Consider the following 22,548-nt stretch of genomic DNA (forward strand, 5'->3'; position numbering starts at 1 on the left):
CCTCTCATTCTAGGCATTTGGTTGGTAAACCTTGTCTGAACTACCTCCAATGCATTTATATCTTAATAGGCAACATGTTCTGGGCTAGCCAGCGATGCCAACTTCCTGTGAAAGAATAATTTTTTAAAAAGTAGATTCTTAACTTACGTACTGCATTTAACCTCCAAAACAGTGACCTCAACTATCCAGAAGGACAGGGGCAGCAGACACATGGGAATACCACCACCTTCAAGTTCTCCTCCCAACCACTCACCATCCTGACTTGGAATTAGTTCCTTTAGTGTTGCTGGGTGAAAATCCTAGAACTCCCTCCCTTACGGCATTGTGGGTGTCCTTATACCCCATAGACTGCTACGGTTCAAGAAGGCAGCTTGCCACTACCCTCTTGAGGGCAACTCGGGACAGGCAATAAATGTTGGCCTGGTCAGTGCTACTCAGATCCCAAGGATGAATATATTTTTTAAAAGATCACATTTTGATGTATCTTTCATTTGGAACTTTATGAGATGCTTTCTGGAAGTCCATTCAGACAACATCCATGAACTCTGTTACTGGTGACCTCCTCAGCAAACATAACTGGATTAGGAAGATATGTACCTCTAACAATGGCATGTTGGCTCTCTCTCTGATTAAAGGTAGCTACCTTTCTTTAATGGTAGCCCATTATGGATTTTCACTGCCAGTCCCCTGCATTGTTTGTCGGCCATTGCTGGTTGCCCAATCGGCTGTCAAGCATACAGGTTATTGGGGCCTTTCGAGATGCAGTGGTAGTGTCTCCATCTCTGGACCAGATTGAAGCCCCATCAGCTCCAGATGCGTTCCACGACCTGCTTGAACAAGATGGTTAATCTACCACAGATTATGAGTCACTGTTTTGTGTTTGCAGTGTGGCGCCGGTGGCTGCCTGATTGAATTAGCTCAGGAACTGTTAGTCATCATGGTTGGGAAGCAAATCATCAACAATACACAGGAATTTGTCATCCCGTGAGTATCCAATTCGATGTGAATTTTTAAACAATACCTATTCAGCCCAAAATAGCGAAGGAGTCTTGATGGCCGTGAATGTTTACATTTCTTTGTACAAATGGTCAGGAGTTAAAGTTGTAGATACAGTGAGACAGGATCAGGTGTAGGCGATTCAGCCCCTCAACTGTGTTTGATAGCTCAAATTAGATCCATGTAAGGAGAAACTTCTTCAGCCAGAGAGTCTATGGAATTCATTGCCACAGCAGGCTGTGGAGGCCAGATCATTGAGTATATATAAGACCGAGATTGATATGTTTTAGATTGTCAAGGGGACCAAGGGTTATGGGGAGAAAGAAGGTGAATGGGGTTGAGAACCTTATCAGCTATGATTGAATGGCAGAGCAGACTCGATGGGCTGAATGGCCTAAGAAACCTTACCCCCCACCCCGCCGATGCATCATTTCTACATTTTAAAAGCATAAGATTTAAAAGGTATAGGAAGAGTTCAGAGAACATGAAGATGAACTCGAAGATCAGCTACGATCTAATCAAATGACAGTTGGACTCCACGGGCTGAATGGTCCCACTGCTTGGCCAATTTTGTTTTTAATGTTCTTATCTGCGAACTAGAGTAGTGAGGAGAAAAGGTGGTTGCAGGACAAGTTTGTTGCAACACTCCCACTTTATTCTGTGCATGGGTTGACCACATTCCAAAAGCAATGCTTTGAATTGAAGAATGAAATTCGCCCTTAGCAACCGATTATCTTGTTCCTTCCAATGTGCCAAACACTTAAGCTTCAAAACGTAGTGTCTCGTTCGTGACCATGAACCCTCAATGAATCAATGACCATTGATCATGCACCCGAGCTACATTGTTGATGCGTATTCATCTTTGAAACATCTTTGCCAAAGTGCATTGTCATCCTGATGAAAACTTGCAATGTTAGGAAGCTATAAATAAAAGCAGCTAACATTTCACTATGCCAGAAGTAACTCCTCAGATCTGACTTTGAGCTAGCATTCATTTGGATGCTTAACCTTGGATTCTGTTGTGTTTCTCATCGAACAGGAAGTTGAAATATTGGTGGCAGAAACGGAAACTGAAGGGCACGGCCAAAGAGAAGTCCATTCCAATCCAAAATCCATGGGAGAGGGATTATGAACAATTGGTCTATGAAGGGCTCTTTGATGAGTATCTTGAAATGGGTAAGTTGCTCCCTAAAACACTAACAGATTGTGATGGAAATCAGAGCATGGTTTATCCTGAAGTGAAGGAAGAGTTCAGGATATGAGAAATGATTTATTCTGGTAGGAAGAACATGGAAGACAATATAACATAAAGGATACAACTCCAAAATAGGTGCAGGAACAGGGCAGTTGTGTGTAAATGTGTATAAATTATTAAGGGTGACATGTTGAGATATGGATAATTACATATACAATAATATATTGGACTTTATTAATGTGAGCAGAAAATACAAAACCAAAAATGTATGTTAAATGTATATGAAGCACTGCTTAAGTGTCAACTAGAATGTTATGTCTAGTTCTGGGCACCACACCTTAGGAAGAACGTGCAGACAATAGAGAGAGTGAAAGTTCACAGAGATTGTTATAGAGCTGAGGAACTTCAGTTACTCAAGTCAGTTGGGGAATATGGGACTGTTTTCTTCAGAGATGGGATAGTTATTTTCAAAATCAGGAAAGGTTTGGGACAGTGAAACTGTTTCCCCTCATAAAATGATTAATAGAGGGCACAGATTTAAAGTAATCAGCATTAGAGACATAAGGAGAAACATCTTCACAGTCAGATCCCAGCTGACATTATTACTGGACAAGTCAGATCGCAGACAGGCATCTGGCTTGATAGATCATAACTTTATTTAGAGTTATAGAGATGTACAGCATGGAAGCAGACACTACGGTCCAACTTGTCCATGCTGACCAGATATTCTAACCTAATCTAATCCAATTTGCCAGCACTTGGCCCATATCCCTCGAAACCCTTCCTATTCATATACCCATCCGGATGCCTTCCAAATGTTGTAATTGTACCAGCCTCCATCACTTCCTCTGGCAAGGCATTTCATACACGTACCACCCTCTGTGTGAAAAAGTTGCCCTTTAGGTCCCTTTTATATCTTTCCCCTCTCACCCTAAACCTATGCCCCTCTAGTTCTGGATTCCCCCATCCCTGGGAAAAGACCGTTTACCTTTTCCATGCACCTAAGATTTTATAAACCTCTATAAGGTCACCCCTCAGCCTCCGATGCTCCAGGGAAAATAGCCCCAGCCTGTTCAGCTTCCCCCAATAAGCTCAAATCCTCCAACCCTGGAAATGTCCTTGTAAATCTTTTCTGAACCCTTTCAAGTTTCACAATATCCTTTCGATAGGAAAGAGACCAGAATTGCGCACAATATTCCAAAAGTGGCCAAACCATTGTCCTGTATGGCCACAACATGACAGCTCAACTCCTATACTCAATGCTCTGTCCAATAAAGGAAAGCATACCAAATGCCTTCTTCACTATCCTATCTACCTGTGACTCCACTTTCAGGGAGCTTTGAACTTGCACAGCAAGGTCTCTTTGTTCAGCAACACTCCATACACGCACCACCTTCTGCAAGAAAAAGTTGCCCCTTAGGTCCCTTTTAAAGATCTTACCATTAAGTGTGAGTCCTGCTCTGATTTGCTTTTTCAAAATGCAGCACCTCACATTTATCTAAATTAGACTCCATCTGCCACCCTTCAGCCCATCGACCTATCTGATCAAGCTCCCTTTGTACTCTGAAATAAACTTCTTCGCTGTTCACTACACCTCAATTTTGGTGTCATCTGCAAACTTACTGACTATACCTCCTATGTTCACATCCAAATCATTTATGTAAATGAAAAAAAGTAGAGGACCCAGCACCAATCCTTGTGGCACTCCACTGGTCACAGGCCTCCAGTCTGAAAGGTAACCCTCCACCACCACCCTCTGTCTTCTATCTTCAAGCCAGTTCTGTATCTAAATGGCTAGTTCTCCCTGTATTCCATGTCAGTTAACCTTGCTAACCAGTCTACCACGAGGAACCTTGTTGAGCGCCTTACTGAGGTCCATGTAGATCACGTTCACCGCTCTCCCCTCATCAATCCTCTTTGTTACTTCTTCAAAAAAACTCAATCAAGTTAGTGAGACATGATTTCCCACACACAAAGCCATGTTGACTATCCTAATCAGTCCTTGCCCCTCCAAATATATGTAAATCCTGTTCCTCAGAATTCCCTCCAACAATTTGCCCACCACCAATGTCAGGTTCACCGGTCTATAGTTCCCTGGCCTTTCCTTACCACCTTTCTTAAATAGTGTCACCACATTAGCCAACCTCCAGTCTTACGGCACCTCACCTGTGACTATCGATGATACAAATATCTCAGCAAGGGGTCCAGCAATCACTTCCCTAGCTTCCCACAAAGTTCCAGTGTACACCTGATCAGGTCCTGGGGATTTATCCACCTTTACCTGCAAACATCTGCCTCCAATCAACTTTTGACAGTTCTTGCCTAACACCATCAAAATTGTCCTTCCCCCAGTTTTGAACTTCAACTTTTATATCCGGTCTATCCTTTTCCACTACCATTTTAAAACTAATAGAATTATGGTCGCTGGCCCCTAAATGCTCCCCCATTGACACCTCAGTCACCTGCCCTGCCTTATTTCCTAAGACTAGGTCAAGTTTTGCATCTTCTCTAGTAGGTACATCCACATACTGAATCAGAAAATCGTCTTATATACACTTAACAAATTCTTCTCCATCTAAACTCTTAGCAATATGACAGTCCCAGTCTATGTTTGGAAAGTTAAAAATCCCTACCATAACCAGCCTATAATTCTTACAAATAACTAAGATCTCTTCACAAACTTGGGGTTTCTCAATTTTCCACTGACTATTGGGGGTCGATAATACAATCCCAATAAGGTGATCATCCCTTTCTTATTTCTCAGTTCCACCCAAATAACTTCCTTGGGTGTATTTCCAGGAATATCCTCCCTAATTACAGCCTTAATGCTATCCCTTATCAAAAACACCACTCCCCCCTCCTCTCTTGCCTCCCTTTCTGTCCTTCCTGTAGTATTTGTATCTTGGAACATTAAGTTGCCAGTCCTGCCCATCCCTGAGCCATGTTTCTGTAACTGCTATGATATCCCAGTCCCATGTTCCTAACCATGCCCTGAGTTCACCTGTCTTCCCTGTTAGGCCTCTTGCATTGAAATAAATGCAGATTAATTTGTCAATCCTACCTTGTTCTCTGCTTTGTTCCTGCCTGCCGTGACTGTTTGACTCACTTCTTTTCCCAACTGTACCAGTCTCAGATTGATCTCTTTCCTCACTATCTCCCTGGGTTCCACCCACCCACCTTACTAGTTTAAATCCTGCTGAGGAGCTCTTGGAAATCTCCCTGCCAGTATATTAGTCCCCTTCCAATTTTGGTGCAATCCATTCTTCTTGTACGGGTCACTTCTACCCCAGAAGAGGTAATGATCCAAAAATGCAAAGCCTTTTCCCCTGCACCAGCTCCTCAGCCACACATTCATCTGCTCTATCCTCCTATTCCTACCCTCACTAGCTGGTAGCAATCCAGATATTACTATCCTCAAGAACCTCATTTTAAAATGCCTGCCTAACTTTCTATATTGTCCCTTCAGAATCTCATCCTTTTCCCTTCCTATGTCATTAGTTCCAATGTGTACAGCGACCTCCTGCTGGTCCCTCTCCCTTTTGAAAACGTTCTGCGCTCTCTCCGAGATTTCCTTGATCCTGGCACCAAGGAGGCAACACATTGTTCTGATTTCTTGCCGACGGGCCGGAGATGCATTTGAGATTGTCAGAGTATCCAATTGGCTAAATCTCTCATGGTCTTAAAGCTACACAAATAAAAACAAATTGACTAGCCATTCACTTTATTTGTTGATAGTGCAACAAAATGGGTGCTGTCTTCTCCCCCATTACCATTGTCCTGTAGGCAAATTATGCAGACAGCTTGTGAGGCAATTTAGAGGATCCAGAGGAAGTGCTTTGCAAATGCAATTTGGTTCTTTAATTTCCAAGGCACATTCTAACAACGATGGTCACCGTCTCTCAATGTTCAGTCCTGCAGTTCGGATTCATCACCATCTTTGTCGCTGCATGCCCATTGGCCCCTTTGTTTGCCCTTCTCAATAATTGGGTAGAAATCCGCTTGGATGCCAACAAGTTTGTGTGTGAATACAGGCGGCCAATCGTGGAGAGAGCTCAGGAGATTGGGATCTGGTTCAACATTCTGGAAACCATCACCATGTTCGCGATATTAAGTAACGTGAGTATCCCAGCATCTGTCTCCTTTTTTCATGATAATTGACAATGATCATACTTAGGAGAAAGTGAGGACTGCAGATGCTGGAGATCAGAATTGAAAAGGGTGGCGCTGGAAAAGCGCAGCAGGTCAGGCAGCATCCAGGGAGCAGGAGAGTCAACATTTCAGGAATGAGCCCTTCATTAGGAATGGTCACACTTAGACTGGCTTTCAATTGCGGAATATTTTTTATTGATAAATCTAGAATTAAAAGCTAGTCTCAGTAATACTGACAGTGAAGCTTAACATCCATCTGGTTCACCAATGTCATTTAGGGAAGGAAATTTGCCATCGTTAACATAGAACATAGAACATAGAACATAGAACAATACAGCGCAGTACAGGCCCTTCGGCCCTCGATGTTGCGCCGATCAAAGCCCACCTAACCTACACTAACCCACTATCCTCCATATACCTATCCAATGCCCGCTTAAATACCCATAAAGAGGGAGAGTCCACTACTGCTACTGGCAGGGCATTCCATGATCTTACGACTCGCTGAGTGAAGAACCTACCCCTAACATCAGTCCTATATCTACCCCCCCTTAATTTAAAGCTATGCCCCCTTGTAATAGCTGACTCCATACGCGGAAAAAGGTTCTCACTGTCAACCCTATCTAACCCCCTAATCATCTTGTACACCTCTATCAAATCACCCCTAAACCTTCTTTTCTCCAAAGAAAACAACCCCAAGTGCCTCAGCCTTTCCTCATAGGATCTTCCTACCATACCAGGCAACATCCTGGTAAACCTCCTCTGCACCCGTTCCAGTGCCTCCACATCCTTCCTATAGTATGGTGACCAAAACTGCACACAATATTCCAGAAGCGGCCGCACCAGAGTCTTATACAACTGCAGCATGACCTCAGGACTCCGGAACTCAATTCCTCTACCAATAAAAGCCAGTACGCCATATGCCTTCTTCACTGCACTATTTACCTGGGTGGCAACTTTCAGAGATCTGTGTACATGGACACCAAGATCCCTCTGCTCTTCCACACTACCAAGTAGTCTACCATTAGCCCAGTAATCCATCTTTTTATTACTCTTACCAAAGTGAATCACTTCACACTTAGCTACATTGAACTCCATTTGCCACCTTTCTGCCCAGCTCTGCAGCTTCTCTATATCCCGCTGTAACCTGCCATATCCTTCCTCACTGTCTACAACTCCTCCGACTTTCGTATCATCCGCAAACTTGCTCACCCAACCTTCTAACCCTTCCTCCAGGTCATTTATAAAAATGACAAACAGCAATGGTCCCAAAACAGATCCTTGCGGAACACCACTAGTGACGGCACTCCAAGATGAACCTTTGCCATCAACTACTACCCTCTGTCTTCTTCCAGAGAGCCAATTCCTAATCCAAACCTCCAACTCACCCTCAATGCCATATCTCTGTATTGCTCTCACAGTCCTTCCTTCATTCGGATACATGTCCTTACTTCATTCAAAACAAAGGTGTGTATTTTCACAAGTAAGGACATGTTCTCTGCACACAAAAAGAAAAGTGCATTTTTTAATCACTCAGAAATAGAATTACGTTTATTGTCACATGTACCTAAATTACAAAAGAACAAGAGTACAGTGAAAAGTGCATAATTACACGACGCCATCTTAGGTACAAAGTACCTAGGTACAGATCTTAGGTACAAACATAGAGAAAATAAAGAAAAAGGTTATGCCACATTATATATATACATAGTATAATTATAGGTTAAGAAAATAAGAAATACAGTTGGTTTTGCTTTAATGCGCATTTCTTCAATGCAAATTGGGTATAACACGATTGAAGAATTTAGACCATTGTTTGTAGAACGCGAATTTTCCTTCCCTGTATTGTTTATAATGTGAATCCGGTCCCATTGGTTTCAGTGGTGCTGCTATTGTGCAATTTTCTTATAATGCGGGATCGCGAGGGGAACACAACTATTGCATTATATCAGAACAGACTGTAAAACTAAAAAGGGCTTTATATAAGGGCTCATGGGCTTAGACACCCCTTTGGCAGCACCTTGGCAAATCAGAGTCGACTTGTTAAACTACCAGCTCTTTTCCCTTCAATAGAAAATCGTGGTGAAATGTGGTTTCCTTGCACTTATCCTGATGAGTGCAGGATGAAAAACCATTGCAATGTATCTCCCTTTCCAGCAAAACTCCAATAAGTAAATGTCTCCCTTCAGTCTCCTCAGATGCTCCCTTTTAATTTTGTCACAAGTCTTCTTAAAATAAAATACTTTTAGCATTTATGTTTGCAACCTTCTGTCTTCTTCAACCTGCCTGTCCCCTGTTAGAGCAAGTCGGTACCTTCCTAACCCACTTTCTCACAATCCCAGATTTGCTCCTCCCTAACCAGCATTGATAAATCAAATCCCAAAGAACATCCTTGTGGAGAGTGACTCTTCGCAACTATCCCTCTGTATCCTCCGATTTCTCTCCACTAGCTGGTGAACCAAGTTCCAGTCTCATCCCTCCAGCCAGAGAGTTAAATGCAATGACTTCACTCCTGCACTGTTAGCTCTGGTGTCCCTTGGTGATCCATCCTTAGTCCCTGGTTATTTCTCAGCTACTTGCTGCACCTGCCCCTGACCCCAACATTGCACAGTCAACAGTCAACTCTATTTCACCAGCACCTCTTCTGATGCTCCCACCACTTCTGCTTGTCCAGCTTCCAGCACTGGCTAAATTGAAATTTCCTTCAGTTCACTTTTGAGACAATTGAAGCCAGTGTCTTTGGTCTCTGCACGTGTGAGGGCTTAAAGGAGCAATCTGTGCACAGCCCACCAGCCTGGAAGAAACATTAACCGCCACATAATCCCTACCTCGAGATCTCTGCATTCCTCTAAATCTGTATTTTGTGTATCCCTAAAGATCACCTGTTCCCATGACTGCATGTCCCTGGATCGTGTGCTCCCAAATCGCATGTTCCTGGATCACATCTCGGGATCTCATGTACCCAGATCATGTGTCCCCAAATCTCATGTCCCCAGATCACGTGTCCCTAGTTCAAGTGTTCCCAGATCGTGTGTCCGCTGGCATTGTGTGTCCCCAGGTCACATGTCCCCCAGATTATGTGCCCCCAGATGGTGTGTCCCTGGATCTCATGTCCCCAGGTGATGTGCCCCTAGATCATGTGTCCCTGGGTCACATGTCTCTGGTTGTCATTCGTGGACTATTGTCAGCTAAGCCATCAGCTCCCATATTTTCATCCCTCCCCTTTAGGACATTCCTGAAATCCCGGCTCTTTGACAAGTTTCTGCTGACGTGACATAATATTTCGCTACTTGCCTCCTTGGGCCATCTGACTGGGATGGGGGGGGGGGGGCGGGTTTCTAATATGTGTAACCAGCTGCTCAATAACAAAATCAAACTGACCTAGTGCTGAGTGCCATAGTTACATGCAACACACTCCCCTCCCACAGGCATTTCTGATTGCGTTCACCTCAGACTTTCTGCCTCGTCAATATTACCAGTATGTGCACCAGAATAATCTGACTGGATACACCGACTTCACCTTGGCACATTCAACCAGCACATCCTTCAACCAGCAGCACAGCAATATCACATGCAGGTAAGACTAGGAAAGGGTGAGGCACCTAAAGAGAGACTATAACACAGGAACATCAAATTCAAGCTGGCTCTGAGCTGTTTCAAGTACTCCACTGGAATAAGTAATCGCTGTGCTGCTGGGGCAGAGAGTAGACTGGGTGTTACCTCAGAGGCAACAATGCAACAGCAGAGACTGGGCTTTTCTTCATCCTTTGGGAATATTCAAGGCTGAGATAGACAGATGTCTAATCAGTAAGTGGATCAGGAACGTTGTGAAGGATTGAGTTGAGGATTTTCAGATTGGCCATGATTTCATTGAAGAGTGGGGCAGACCCGAGGGGCTGCTCCTTATGGGCTGCCTTTGGGAGATTGAAAGGCTCCATTATAGGGGGAGGGTGTACGAGTTGTGAGAGGACGTGAAATGGCGACTGGTGTTCAAGGTCCAGGAAGGTGTGCGTGGGCTGTGGGAGGAAAGCTCATCAAATATATTTGTCCCTCCTTTCCTCAGCAACAGACTCCAGAACTGAATTTTGACTCAAAGGAAGTTGTGTGGGAGGGGTTTCTTGACGTAAGCCCATTTCTCAGCTCTGAAACGGGGCCTGATGGTAACCTCCAGCTCTCCAGCCTCAGACCCGGCAGGAAGCTTGGAACAAGCAATTGGCGATTACCCAAATGACCAGCTAAAACCATTGGGCCATCATTTCCACCTTGCATGGCATCTTCCATCACTTCCAGTATGAGATGGCTATCTTTTACAACGTCTACCTTGCTCAGGTAACGGTCATAGTGCAGTTCCTGTTAAGACTGTAACGTAGAGGAGCACAATTAGGCCATTTGGCCCATCTAGTCTTCTCTGCTATTCGATCATGGTGCTAATAGGTTTCTCAATCCCATTCTCCCGCCTTCTCCCCATGTCCTTACCAATTAAGAACCTGCTGCACAGGAGAGCCAGATAATCAGTGGTATCGGGACCATCGGTGGAAATGGGAAGGCTGCAGAATTAGTGGAGATGAGCCCAATTGGAGACGTTTCTCAGACGGAGTCCTGGATCACCCCCTGCCCAGCTCCCTGGGTTTGGAACTCAGTTCCAGTTGGTCAGTCTCCCACTTTCAAACTCCGTCTACCCACTCCTACACCCCAAAGTATTTCCACAGCATCAGAATATGAGTCATTGTGGGAAACTGGCGACTGGCATTCTGACTCCCCGGCTCCTGCCCTGGACTATTTTCCCAGATGTGGGATTTGGACTTGTGGCGGTGTAGACACTTACATGACCATAAGGACCACTTGAGACCAATTTGAAGGGAGCCAACAGGTAATTCCTAGAGGGAACGGAGGACAGTTTAGATGCTGGACTTGACCCCCAGGGGGCAGACGTGATGAGGCGGCTTTAAGGCCTGCTTTGCTCCTCCTACCACAACACCCCCAGCTCCCACACCCCCGGCCACCTGAGTTCTGCGAAGTGCTGCTCCAAAGGGGACAAACCTCACCCCCACACCCTCCACAATTGCCCCCCATCTGCAAACATCCTATTTTGTTTCCCATTTTGGAAAGTTTGAGAGAGGGAGGCTCCAATTTGAAGCACTCTCTCACACACACACATACCTACTCTGACAACCTGCTGCTGGTGCTGCTGCTGCTGGGTGGTGAACATACAAGTTAGAAGCAGCAGTTAGCCATGTTGCCCCTCCCCTGTTCTGGTAGCAATTGCAGGTTTGGAAGGTGTTGTCTAAGAACCCTTGGTTTGTTGCTGCAGTGCACCTTGTAGATGGCCCACTCTGTGTTGATGGGGGTGGGAGTGAATATTGAAGGTGGTGGATGTGGTGCTAATCCAGCAGGTTGCTTTGTCCTGAATGGTATCGAGCTTCTAGAGTGTTGTTGCACTCATCCAGGCAATTGGGGCATATTCCATCACACTCCTGACTGGTGCCTTGTGGATGGTGTCTCCTGGCACAAGGGGAACACAGAAATAATGCAGTTGACTCTTCACCCAAAGTAGTTGGCAACCCATAACGTGTGTGTGCTTGCTGATTTACAGGTACCGAGATTTCAGGGATCCCAGTGGTGAGTTTAGTCTGACATACTGGAAATTATTGGCAATTCGTCTGGCATTTGTCTTTGTGTTTGAGGTGAGTTGGTTTGATTGTATTACGTGGGGAATGTAATTGATGTTCTGAACAAGGCCATCGATCTGTGAACCCAGGGAGGAGCTCTTTGGAGATGTACATTTAGGAACTGACACCTACATGTTTCAGACAGCACAGACCCTGCAGTCAGACAATCAGTTTTACTCTTAAAGGTTTAATCTGATCCACAAAAGGGAACGGAAAGGAAAGAGTGTTTACATTCAAAGAGCCACAGTGGTACAAAATGAGGTCATTTGGCCCATTGACTCTATGCTGATTCCCTGCAGAACAATCCAGTTTCATTTCCCTGCTCACTCCCCTTGGCCCTGAAAATTTATTTCCCTCAAATGCCGGTCCAAATTCCTTTAAAGATCATACTTTGCCTCTGTCTCCATCTACCTCACATTTCCCACACATTTCTTACCCAAAACATTAAATCTGTGTCTCCGTCAGCCAATGGGAGCCATTTTCTTTGTTGACCTTATTCAAACTTGTCGTAACATTTCAATAAGATCCCTGATGAATCTCATTGATCCAAGGAAATCAAGCCCAGCTTTTGCAAACTTACCATTTAGCTAAAACTGCCCTTTTGCACCAATTCTGGTTAATCTCCTCTATATTCTCCCAAAGATTTTCATATACATCCTTCTAGAAGTGAGGTGACCAAGGTAACACAGTGGCTCAGTGGTAGCACTGATGCCTTACAGTGCCAAAGACCTGGGTTTGATACCACCCTTGATGACTGACTGTCTGTGTGGAGTTTGCATGTTCTCTCCTGGGGTCTCTGGTTTCCTCCTACAGTCCAAAGATGTGCAGGCTAGGTGGATTAGCCAGAGTAAATGTAGGGTTACAGGGATAGTGTAGGCAGGGACGGGGGTGGTGTGGTGGGTCTGTGCGAAATGCTCTTCGGAGGGTTGGTGTGCACTCAATGGGCTAAATGGCCTGCTTCCACACTGTAGGGATTCTTTGGTGATATTCTAGCTGTGGCCTGATTAGTTGTCAGGTCTCAATACTTTGTCTGTGTTTCATTACCTTCATGTCACTCAGTGTGAATAGAGACCCCATGGTTTGTGTCAGTCATGGCTCAGTGAATAGTACTGTCACCTCTGAACTGCAGGGTCCCAGGTTAAAATCCCACTGTCTGACTTGAGCACATGAGCTACAGCTGACAATCCAGAGAACACTGCATTGGCTTTCAGGTTAGATCAGATGTTAAACTTCAGCTGGTTGTAAAGGACCCCATTGCAGTATTTCACAGACAAGTAGGGGAGCTGTCTTTAGTACCAGTGGCCAGTATCTATTCCTTAATCAGCATCATTGAAACAGATTATCTATGTTGGTAATAATGTTAACTGTTAATGGAGTATGGATGATAACCAGGATGCTGACACAGGCAGAAATACATCAGTGATTGGAGCTGTGTAACTGTGTGTAGTTCTGGTCCCCACACTCTAGGAAGGATGTAATTGCCCTAGAGGGGATGGCGAGGAGATGCACCAAGATATTGCCTGGTCTGGAGTGATTCAGCTGGCTCAGGTTGCTGTCCTTAGAGCACTGAAAGCTGAGGGGGACCTGACTGAGGAGTAGAAAGTTATTAAGAAGTATTGATAGGTTAGATAAGGAGGTTTTTTTTTTCTTCCTTAGTAGAGGGGTCAATAACTAGAGGGGATGTTTCAAAGTAAGAAGCAGGAGGGGATCTGAGGAAAAGCGTCTTTTCACACAGAAGATAATAGGTATCTGGAACTCACAGCCTGAAAAGGTAGTAAAGGAGGAATTTTCAATACCTTTGAGAACTATTTAGATTAGCATTTGAAACAGTAAAGCATACAAGGCTACAAGTGCTGCAAAAGAGAGGCAGGATCTATGAACCTGCACTCCAAGGTCTCTTTGTTCAGCAACACTCCCTAGGACCTTACCATTACGTGTATAAGTCCTGCAAAGATTAGCTTTCTCAAAATGCAGCACCTCACATTTATCTGAATTAAACTCCATCTGCCACTTCTCAGCCCATGATCAGGTCCTGCGGATGTATCCACTTTTATGTGACTGGAAGAATGATCTTGATGTTGAGGAAGTCCAGAACTAGGGGTCGCAGTCTAAGGATAAGGAGTAAGCCATTCAGGACTGAGTCTCATCACTCAGAGAGTTGTGAACCTGTGGAATTCTCTCCCACAGAAAGCTCTTGGGACCAGTTCGTTAGATACATTTAAGAGGGCGCTCGATGTGACTCTTGTGCCACTAAAGGGAATCATGGAGAGAAAGAGGGAGTGGGATACTGAAATTGCATGATCAGCCATGATCATATTCAATGGTGGTGCAGGGTCAAAGGGCAAACTGGCCTTCTCCTGCACCTATTTTCTATGTTTCTATAACAGAACCACCCACACCCCCATAAATCACAAATGTTAATTATTGCCTTGAAAAGGTTCATGCTATTTGGTGAAGCTAACATGGGTCCATCAATCAAGATGGCTTTTAACTGCTCAAAAGATTCCTGGCATTCTCCTAGCCACACTACCTTGGCTTTCTTTTGGATAAACCTAACAGTGGAGCATCAATAGAGCTGAAATGTGATACATACAACTAAAACTACACCTCCCCAAGATTCTCTTTAACTCTATTTGCCAAAACTACCTCATGTCCCCTTTCTGCCCTCCTGATTTTCCTCATAAGTATACTCCTACTGCCTTTATACTCTTCTAATGATTCACTTGATATCTGCTATCTATAAAGAGAAAGTGAGGACTGCAGATGCTGGAGATCAGAGCTGAGAATTTCCAGCAACACATTTTCAGATCTGCTATCTATACCTGACATCTGCTTCCTTCCTTTTCTTAATTAAAACTCAATTTCTCTACTCGTCCAGCATTCCCCATACGTACCAGCCTTCCCTTTCACCCTGACAGGAATATACTTTCTCTGGATTCTCGTTATCTCATTTCTGAAGGCTTTCCATTTTCCAGCTTCTGGAACCTCACCTGTGACTATCGATGATGCAAATATCTCAGCAAGGGGCCCAGCGATCACTTCTCTAGCTTCCCACAGAACTCTCAGGTACACCTGATCAGGTCCTGGGGATTTATCCACCTTTAACCGTTTCAAGACATCCAGCACTTCCTCCTCTGTAATCTGCACATTTTGCAAGATGTCACCATCTATTTCCCTACAGTCTATATCTTCATATCCTTTTCCACAGTAAATATTGATGCAAAATATTCATTTAGTATCTCCCCCATTTTCTGTGGCTCCACACAAAGGCCGCCTTGCTGATCTTTGAGGGGCCCTATTCTCTCCCTAGTTACCCTTTTGTCCTTAATATATTTGTAAAAACCCTTTGGATTCTCCTTAATTCTATTTGCCAAAGCTATCTCATGTCCCCTTTTTGCCCTCCTGATTTCCCTCTTAAGTATACTCCTATTTCCTCTATACTCTTCTAAGGATTCACTTGATCTATCCTGTCTATACCTGACATATGCTTCCTTCTTTTTCTTAACCAAGCCCTCAATTTCTTTAGTCATCCAGCATTCCCTATACCTACCAGCCTTCCATTTCACCCTGACAGGAATATACTTTCCTTGGATTCTGGTTATCTCATTTCTGAAGGCTTCCCATTTTCCAGCCGTCCCTTTGCCTGCAAACATCTGCCTCCAATCAGCTTTCGAAAGATCTTGCCTAGTACCGTCAAAATTGGCCTTTCTCCAATTTAGAACTTTAACTTTTAGATCTGGTCTATCCTTTTCCATCACTATTTTAAAACGAATAGAATTATGGTCACTGGCCCCCAAAGTGCTCCCCCACTGACACCTCAGTCACCTGCCCTGCCTTATTTCCCAATAGTAGGTCAAGTTTTGCACCTTCTCTAGTTGGTACATCCACATACTGAATCAGAAAATTGTCTTGTACACACTTAAGAAATTGCTCTCCATCTAAACCTTTAACACTATGGCAGTCCCAGTCTATGATTGGAAAGTTAAAATCCCCTACCATAACCACCCTATTATTCTTACAGATAACTGAGATCTCCTTACAAATTTGTTTCTCAATTTCCCTCTGACTATTGGGGGTCTATAATACAATCCCAATAAGGTGATCATCCCTTTCTTATTTCTCAGTTCCACCCAAACAACATCCCTGGATGTATTTCCGGGAAAATATAAGTGAAATTCATATTGATTGCTGCACATGGGGTGATAGTGAAATATCAGCCTTTTAAACACCCTGCTCAAGATCAATGGACAAAGAGTGAAACCGGAACCTGACTCAATGTAGAATTGGATCAGACATGGAGCAAAATGGGATCAGGCATGGAGTTAAACATGATTAGAAACTCACAAACATAAATTCCAGATAATTTAACACACAAACGTTTTGTTGGGTAATCATAAGTGCTTAATCTATTAAGTTTGAACGTAATATTGAGAGGTTAAGTGTGACCTTTTCAGCAACATCTAGATGCTTTGCTGTTATCCAGTGAAAGCACTGCTCGCAGTTAAACTCCCTCCTTTCTTATCTCTCTGGCAGCATGTGGTATTCTTCATTGTACGGCTGATTGACTTGCTGGTCCCAGACATCCCTGAATCTGTGGAAATTAAAGTGAAGAGGGAGCGCTACTTGGCAAAGCAAGCTCTGGCTGAGAACCAGGTAATTGCACAGAGGAATCAGTGCAATATGCAGGAGATGGGTCTGTTGGTTTGATTAAGAATATCATTGACTGCAATGTCACTCTCTGCAAATGAAGGCATGCATAATTCAGTCGTGAAATCTGACAAGAACACCTGATGGCGCCAGAAATGGCGACTTTGTACACTTTTTGTTGTACGCATGTATCTCTGTACTTGAGTGCATCTGACCATGAATCTAATTCTAATTCGTGAAACCATTCTATGTGATTGAGGCAGTAGGGGTAGCTGTTATACCTTGATGGAGAGTCATGGTGATAAACTGTTAAGGAGCTGACAGAGGTTTGGGGATCATAAATGGAGTTGGGACAGTCATAGAGACATCAGTCTTACCACAGGGCAAATAGGGGGACTGAGAAGTGGTAAGGAATGACTGTGAATCCCTACAGTGTGGAAACAGGCCATTCGGCCCAACAAGTCCACACCGACCCTCCAAAGAGTAACCACCCCGACCCATTCCCCCTACCCTATATTTACCCCTGACTAATGCACCTAACCTACACATCCCTGAATGCTATGGGCAATTTAGCATGGCCAATTCATCTAATCTGCTCATCTTTGGATTGCAGGAAGAAACCAGAGCACCCAAAGCAAGCCCACACAGACACAGGGAGTTTGTGCAAACTCCACACAGACAGTTGCCCGAGGCTGGAATTGAACCCAGGTCCCTGGAGCTGTGAGGTAGCAGTGCTAACCACTGAGTTATCATGCCACTCTGCAGGAGAATGGTAGCATTGTAATAATGTCAGTCAGGCCCAACTGAGTGTTTGTGGGTCTTGGGTTCAAATAGAATAATAGGTAGAGAAATTTAAATTCAGTTGGTTTTAAACCTAGAATTGGAAGCTAATCCTAGTAATCGTGACTCAGGAAGCAATAACCAACTGTTGTAATAAACCATGTGGTTCACGGATGTCCTTTAGGGGCTTTCCTACCTGGTCTGACCTATACATGACTTCAGCCCCAAAGCAATGTGGCTGGTTTGTAACTGCCCTCTGAAATTGTCTAGTAAGCCACTCAGTTCAAGAGTAATTAGGGTTAGCCAATATTTACTACCCATTTCCCACACAAAACACTTTAACAATTTGTTGTAAATAATCTGGGAGTAACTTCAGTGTAATATTTAGTACAGTTTTTAAAAAATAATTTGCATACTTTCCTTTTTTAGTAGTAACTATATCGGAGTTGGGACTAAAGGTCTGTGTGGTGTATTTGGAAGGCATTAAGATGTAGGAATAGAAGGACGCCATTCAGCCCATTGAATCTGCTCCACCATTCAATGAGATCATGGCTGACTTGATAATTCTCAACTCCACTATTCTGCCTTTCCCCTTGATTCCCTTACTGATTAAATGTTTATCTCAACCTCGAAAATACTCAACGATCCAATCTTGACACCCCTCTGTAGTAAAGAATTCCATACATTCATTCCACTCTGAGAGAAAAAGAAGTGTTCCTCACCTCTGTTTTAAGTGGGTGACCCCTTACTCTGAGTCAGGAACTTGGGGGTTAGGAGTGGGGAATAGGCAATTCAGCCCTTCATGCCCACTCCACCATTTAACGTGATCATGGCTGATCTTATCCTGGTCTCAACAGCACGTACCTGCCTGCTCCCCCTAGCCCTTTATCCTGCTTTTCATCAGTAGCATAACTATTTCACTTTTCTATTTCAATTTTTCATTTTATACATTAGATGAAGAAACTGAGGGTATTCTGGTTAAGTTTGCAGACGATACAAAGGTAGGTAGAGGGACAGGTAGCATTGAGGAGGTGGGGAGGCTGCAGAAGGCTTTGGACAGGTTAGGAGAGCGGGCAAAGAAGTGGCAGATGGAGTACAATGTGGGAAAGTGTGAGGTCATGCACTTTGGTAGGAAGAATAGAGGCATAGACTATTTTCTAAATGGGGAAAGAATTCAGAAATCTGAAGTGCAAAGAGACTTAGGAATTCTAGTCCAGGATTCTCTCAAGATAAGCTTGCAGGTTGAGTCAAAGTTAGGAAGGCGAATGCAATGTTGGCATTTATTTTCAGAGTACTTGAATATAAAAGCTGGTATGTACTTCTGAGGCTCCATAAGACTCTGGTCAGACCACATTTGGAATATTGTTTTGTGCTCCATATCTCAGGAAGGATGTACTGACCCTGGATTGTGTTCAGAAGAGGTTCATGAGAATGGTCCCAGGAATGAAAAGCTTAATGTATGAGGAATGTTTTAGGACTCTGGGTCTACATTCAATGGAGTTTAGAAGGATGAGGGGAGATCTAATTGAAACATACCGAATACTGAATGGCCTGGACAGAGTGGATGTTAGGAAGATGTTTCCATGGGTAGAAGAGACTAGGATCCAAGGGCACAACCTTAGAGTAAAGTGAAGACCTTTTGCAACGGAGATAAGGAGAAACTTCTTCAGCCAGAGAGTGGGGAAATCTATGGAAATCATTGCCACAGAAGACTGTGGAGGCCAGATGATTGAGTATCTTTAAGGCTGAGATAGATAGGTTCTTGATTGTCAAGAGGATCAAGGGTTACGGGGAGAAAGCAGAAAAATGAGGCTGAGAAGCCCATCAGCCGTGATTCAATGGTGGAGCAGACTTGATGGGCTGAATGGCCTAATTTCTGCTCTTATATCTTATGGTCTTATTTCTTTCTTGAATCTGTTGATTGATTCTGTCTCCACTGCGCTCTGGGGCAGTGAGTTCCACAGATTCACGACCCTCTGAGAGAAGTGGTTTCTCCTCATCTTAGATTTAAACCAACCTCCTGTCACTCTATATCTATGATCTCTTGGTCAAGACTCATTCCCGATGATGAGCTTATGCTTGGAACATCGATTCTCCTGCTCCTTGGATACTACCTGACTGGCTGTGCTTTTCCAGCACCACACTACTGACTCTTCATCAAGACTGTCCCACAAGGAAGAACATCTGCTCAATGTCCACCTTATCAATCCCCTTTAGTATTTTAACCTTTCCTCATCAGAAAATCCTTCCATATCCAGAAACAGTCTAGTGAATCTTCTCTGAATTACCTCCAACACCAATATGTTTCCTTTCAGAAAGAGACCAAAACTGTTCACAGTATCCCAGCTGTGGTCTGACTGGTGCCTTATATGGTTCTAGATCAGTGGTGCTGGAAGAGCACAGCAGTTCAGGCAGCATCCAAGTAGCTTCGAAATCGACATTTCGGGCAAAAGCTTTTGCCCGAAACATCGATTTTACTGCTCCTCAGATGCTGCCTGAACTGCTGTGCTCTTCCAGCACCACTAATCCAGAATCTGGTTTCCAGCATCTGCAGTCATTGTTTTTACCTCTCTGGTGCCTTATATGGTTTTAGCAAGGTCTACCTTTTTTATACACCATTCCCATTGAAATAAAGGCCAACATTCCACTTGACCGCCATATAATCTGTTTAGTTTAGGTGCTAGCTTTTTGGAATTCATGCATAAGGATTCCCAAATCCAGCTCTGCTGCAGCGTTTTGCAGTCTTTCTCCATTTAAATAATATGCATCTCATCTATTCTTCCTGCCAAAACACATAACATCGCATTTTCCATGCTATGTTCCATTGAACTGGTTTTTGCCTTCTTGTTTAAACTGCTTATATTCCTTTGCATCAACCTCACTAATTGCCCTCTCAGCCATTCTTGTGTCTTATGCAAACTTGGCTACAGTGCATTTACTTCCTTCATCCAAGTCATTAATGTATATTGTAAATAATTGTGGCCTCAGCACTGATCCATGTGGCACTCCACTAGTTACTAGTTGCCATCCAGAAAATGCCCCCTTATACCAATATATTAGGTTCAACACCATGGGCTCTTATTAAGTAGCCCAACATGTGGTACCTTATCGCATGCCTTCTGGATATGGCTGTCTTGTGACAATTCCTCCATCAGTGCCCCCACGTTGAATTGGTGATTCAGGTTTCAGCTGGGGTTCTGGGACAAGGGAAAAATGCATTACTTTTGGGACAAGCCACAGAATTTGTCAATGACTTAGCAGTCATATCTCCCATATGTATGTAGCACACAAAGTGCACATGTATACACAAACAATGGCACTGCAGCCATAAACACAAACCCACATAGCACAGACACACACACTTGCGCATACACACAGACACACACACACAAACACAAATACACAGATACATGCACATGGACACAGACACACACACACACACACACATGCGTGCACACATGAATGTGCACACAAATGCACACATACAAACACACACATACACAAAGACATATACAAAGATACACGGGCAGGCACATGTAGACACTCTCACGCACTCATAAACACACACGCACACACGCACAGAGACACACATATACACAGGCACAGAAACACACACACAAACCCTGACACACACACACACAGACACACACACATTAATATCTCCGGTATTAATGAAACTTTTCCATGTTGCTTTTCAGGTTTTTCTGGAACAGTCAGAAAGCTCCAACGGATTTGTCAGCCCGAGACTATCAGATACCAGAGCAGCTGTAGACAAGCACAATCTGCCTGCAATCCCAGAAGATGCACCAGTTTAGCCTGGACACCTCACTCACCAGTTGTACTGTAACAATGCGAATCCAATCTGAAACTGATCAGAAAAACCCACTCAGCTCGCTCAAAAAAGACGTAAATGGTTGAAATCCAGGGCTGGGGTATTTTAAACCCTGCCCCCAATGCCAGTCTGTCACCGGTTTGTGGGAGGGTCTGGAAATGAGCCTCAATATGTCAAAGGGGTCAAGGGTTATGCAGGGTGGGGGTGGATAGGAGAGGGGAGATCTTATCAAGGAGCAGAGTGGATTGATGGACAGAATGGCCTCCCCAGGTCCCATTTCTTGTGGAACCTGACACCCCAATCAAATATTCACCTACTCCTGTTTTAAACACTGTGGACTTTCGGTGGGTCTACAATCAGAATGATTAAGTGAGGCTCTCCATTCCAGATCTTCTGGCAGTGATTTGAGTTGAACACCCTCGTGCACCGTTTCCTGGCATTCCCAGGAAAGGCGGTGACTGAAGTAAACTGGCAGCAGGCCGATCCTGTGGGTCACTGCTTGTTTCTAGCAATGCTTGTGGGTCAAGGGAAGCCAGTACGAACATTTTTTTAACTTCAAAAATATACTTTATTCATAAAATACTTTGACGATCTATACAACTGGACACGCCATACATATGTAAACATTCCATTTCCTTACATACTGAAACAGAGTAATCATTCCTATTTACAGGTCTGTACGACTACATTTTTAGCTGAGGCGTCAGCAGAGCTGTACAAACATTCAGCTCTGATCTCTCCCTCGCTCCCACCAATTGCTGCTCATTCTGGATTGCTGGGGGCCAATTCTTCCACAGCTCACCTTCTGATCCCCCCTGTCTGTCACCTATCAAGGAAAGGAAGGAACGAGGGTAAACTATAGCAGAGGTCCTATCAGCTTCTATTCCCCCAGTAGTTTCGAGCTTCCCCCAACTACCTCAAACATGCTTCCCCCCCCCCCCCCCCCCCCCCCGTTGCCTCCCCATAAATATTGACTTGGAAAGTTCATTTGAATAAGACAACTGTCTTATGAGTGGTTAATGGGTATTTGCAGAAATTCTGTTTCCCCAATCCCTTCCTCTCTCAAGGAAGCCAAAGTTCACAGGAGTCCTGTTCCATCCCAGTGGCAGCTCTGCAACGTGTGAGCCTGATCACTGAGTTCTGGCCGGCTATTCAACTACAGGAAGCACCATGTCACCCGTGTCTGTATTTCTCCCGACAGTTACACCGTCCCTTGGATGGTGACCAGGAACCTTCAGAGATTGCTCTGTTTCTAGCTCGGCAAAGTGGTAGAGTCTATCACG

The 22,548-nt window shown here is 44.1% G+C and overlaps 1 protein-coding gene across 1 annotated transcript in view; it reads left to right on the top strand.

Moving 5' to 3' along the window:
* The window catches only part of LOC140478531 (anoctamin-7-like), a 97,485-nt gene extending 75,324 nt beyond the window's left edge, over positions 1 to 22,161 (top strand). Inside the window, exons 18-24 of the mRNA XM_072571790.1 lie at positions 887 to 984; positions 2,036 to 2,172; positions 6,102 to 6,307; positions 9,766 to 9,914; positions 11,931 to 12,021; positions 16,540 to 16,659; positions 21,132 to 22,161. Coding sequence (XP_072427891.1) covers positions 887 to 984; positions 2,036 to 2,172; positions 6,102 to 6,307; positions 9,766 to 9,914; positions 11,931 to 12,021; positions 16,540 to 16,659; positions 21,132 to 21,248 — 918 coding nt within the window. The 3' untranslated portion in view covers positions 21,249 to 22,161. The remainder of the gene's footprint in view (positions 1 to 886; positions 985 to 2,035; positions 2,173 to 6,101; positions 6,308 to 9,765; positions 9,915 to 11,930; positions 12,022 to 16,539; positions 16,660 to 21,131) is intronic.
* Positions 22,162 to 22,548: the final 387 nt, after the last annotated feature.

Source organism: Chiloscyllium punctatum, chromosome 6 (assembly GCF_047496795.1).
Source record: "Chiloscyllium punctatum isolate Juve2018m chromosome 6, sChiPun1.3, whole genome shotgun sequence".
NCBI lineage: Eukaryota > Metazoa > Chordata > Chondrichthyes > Orectolobiformes > Hemiscylliidae > Chiloscyllium > Chiloscyllium punctatum.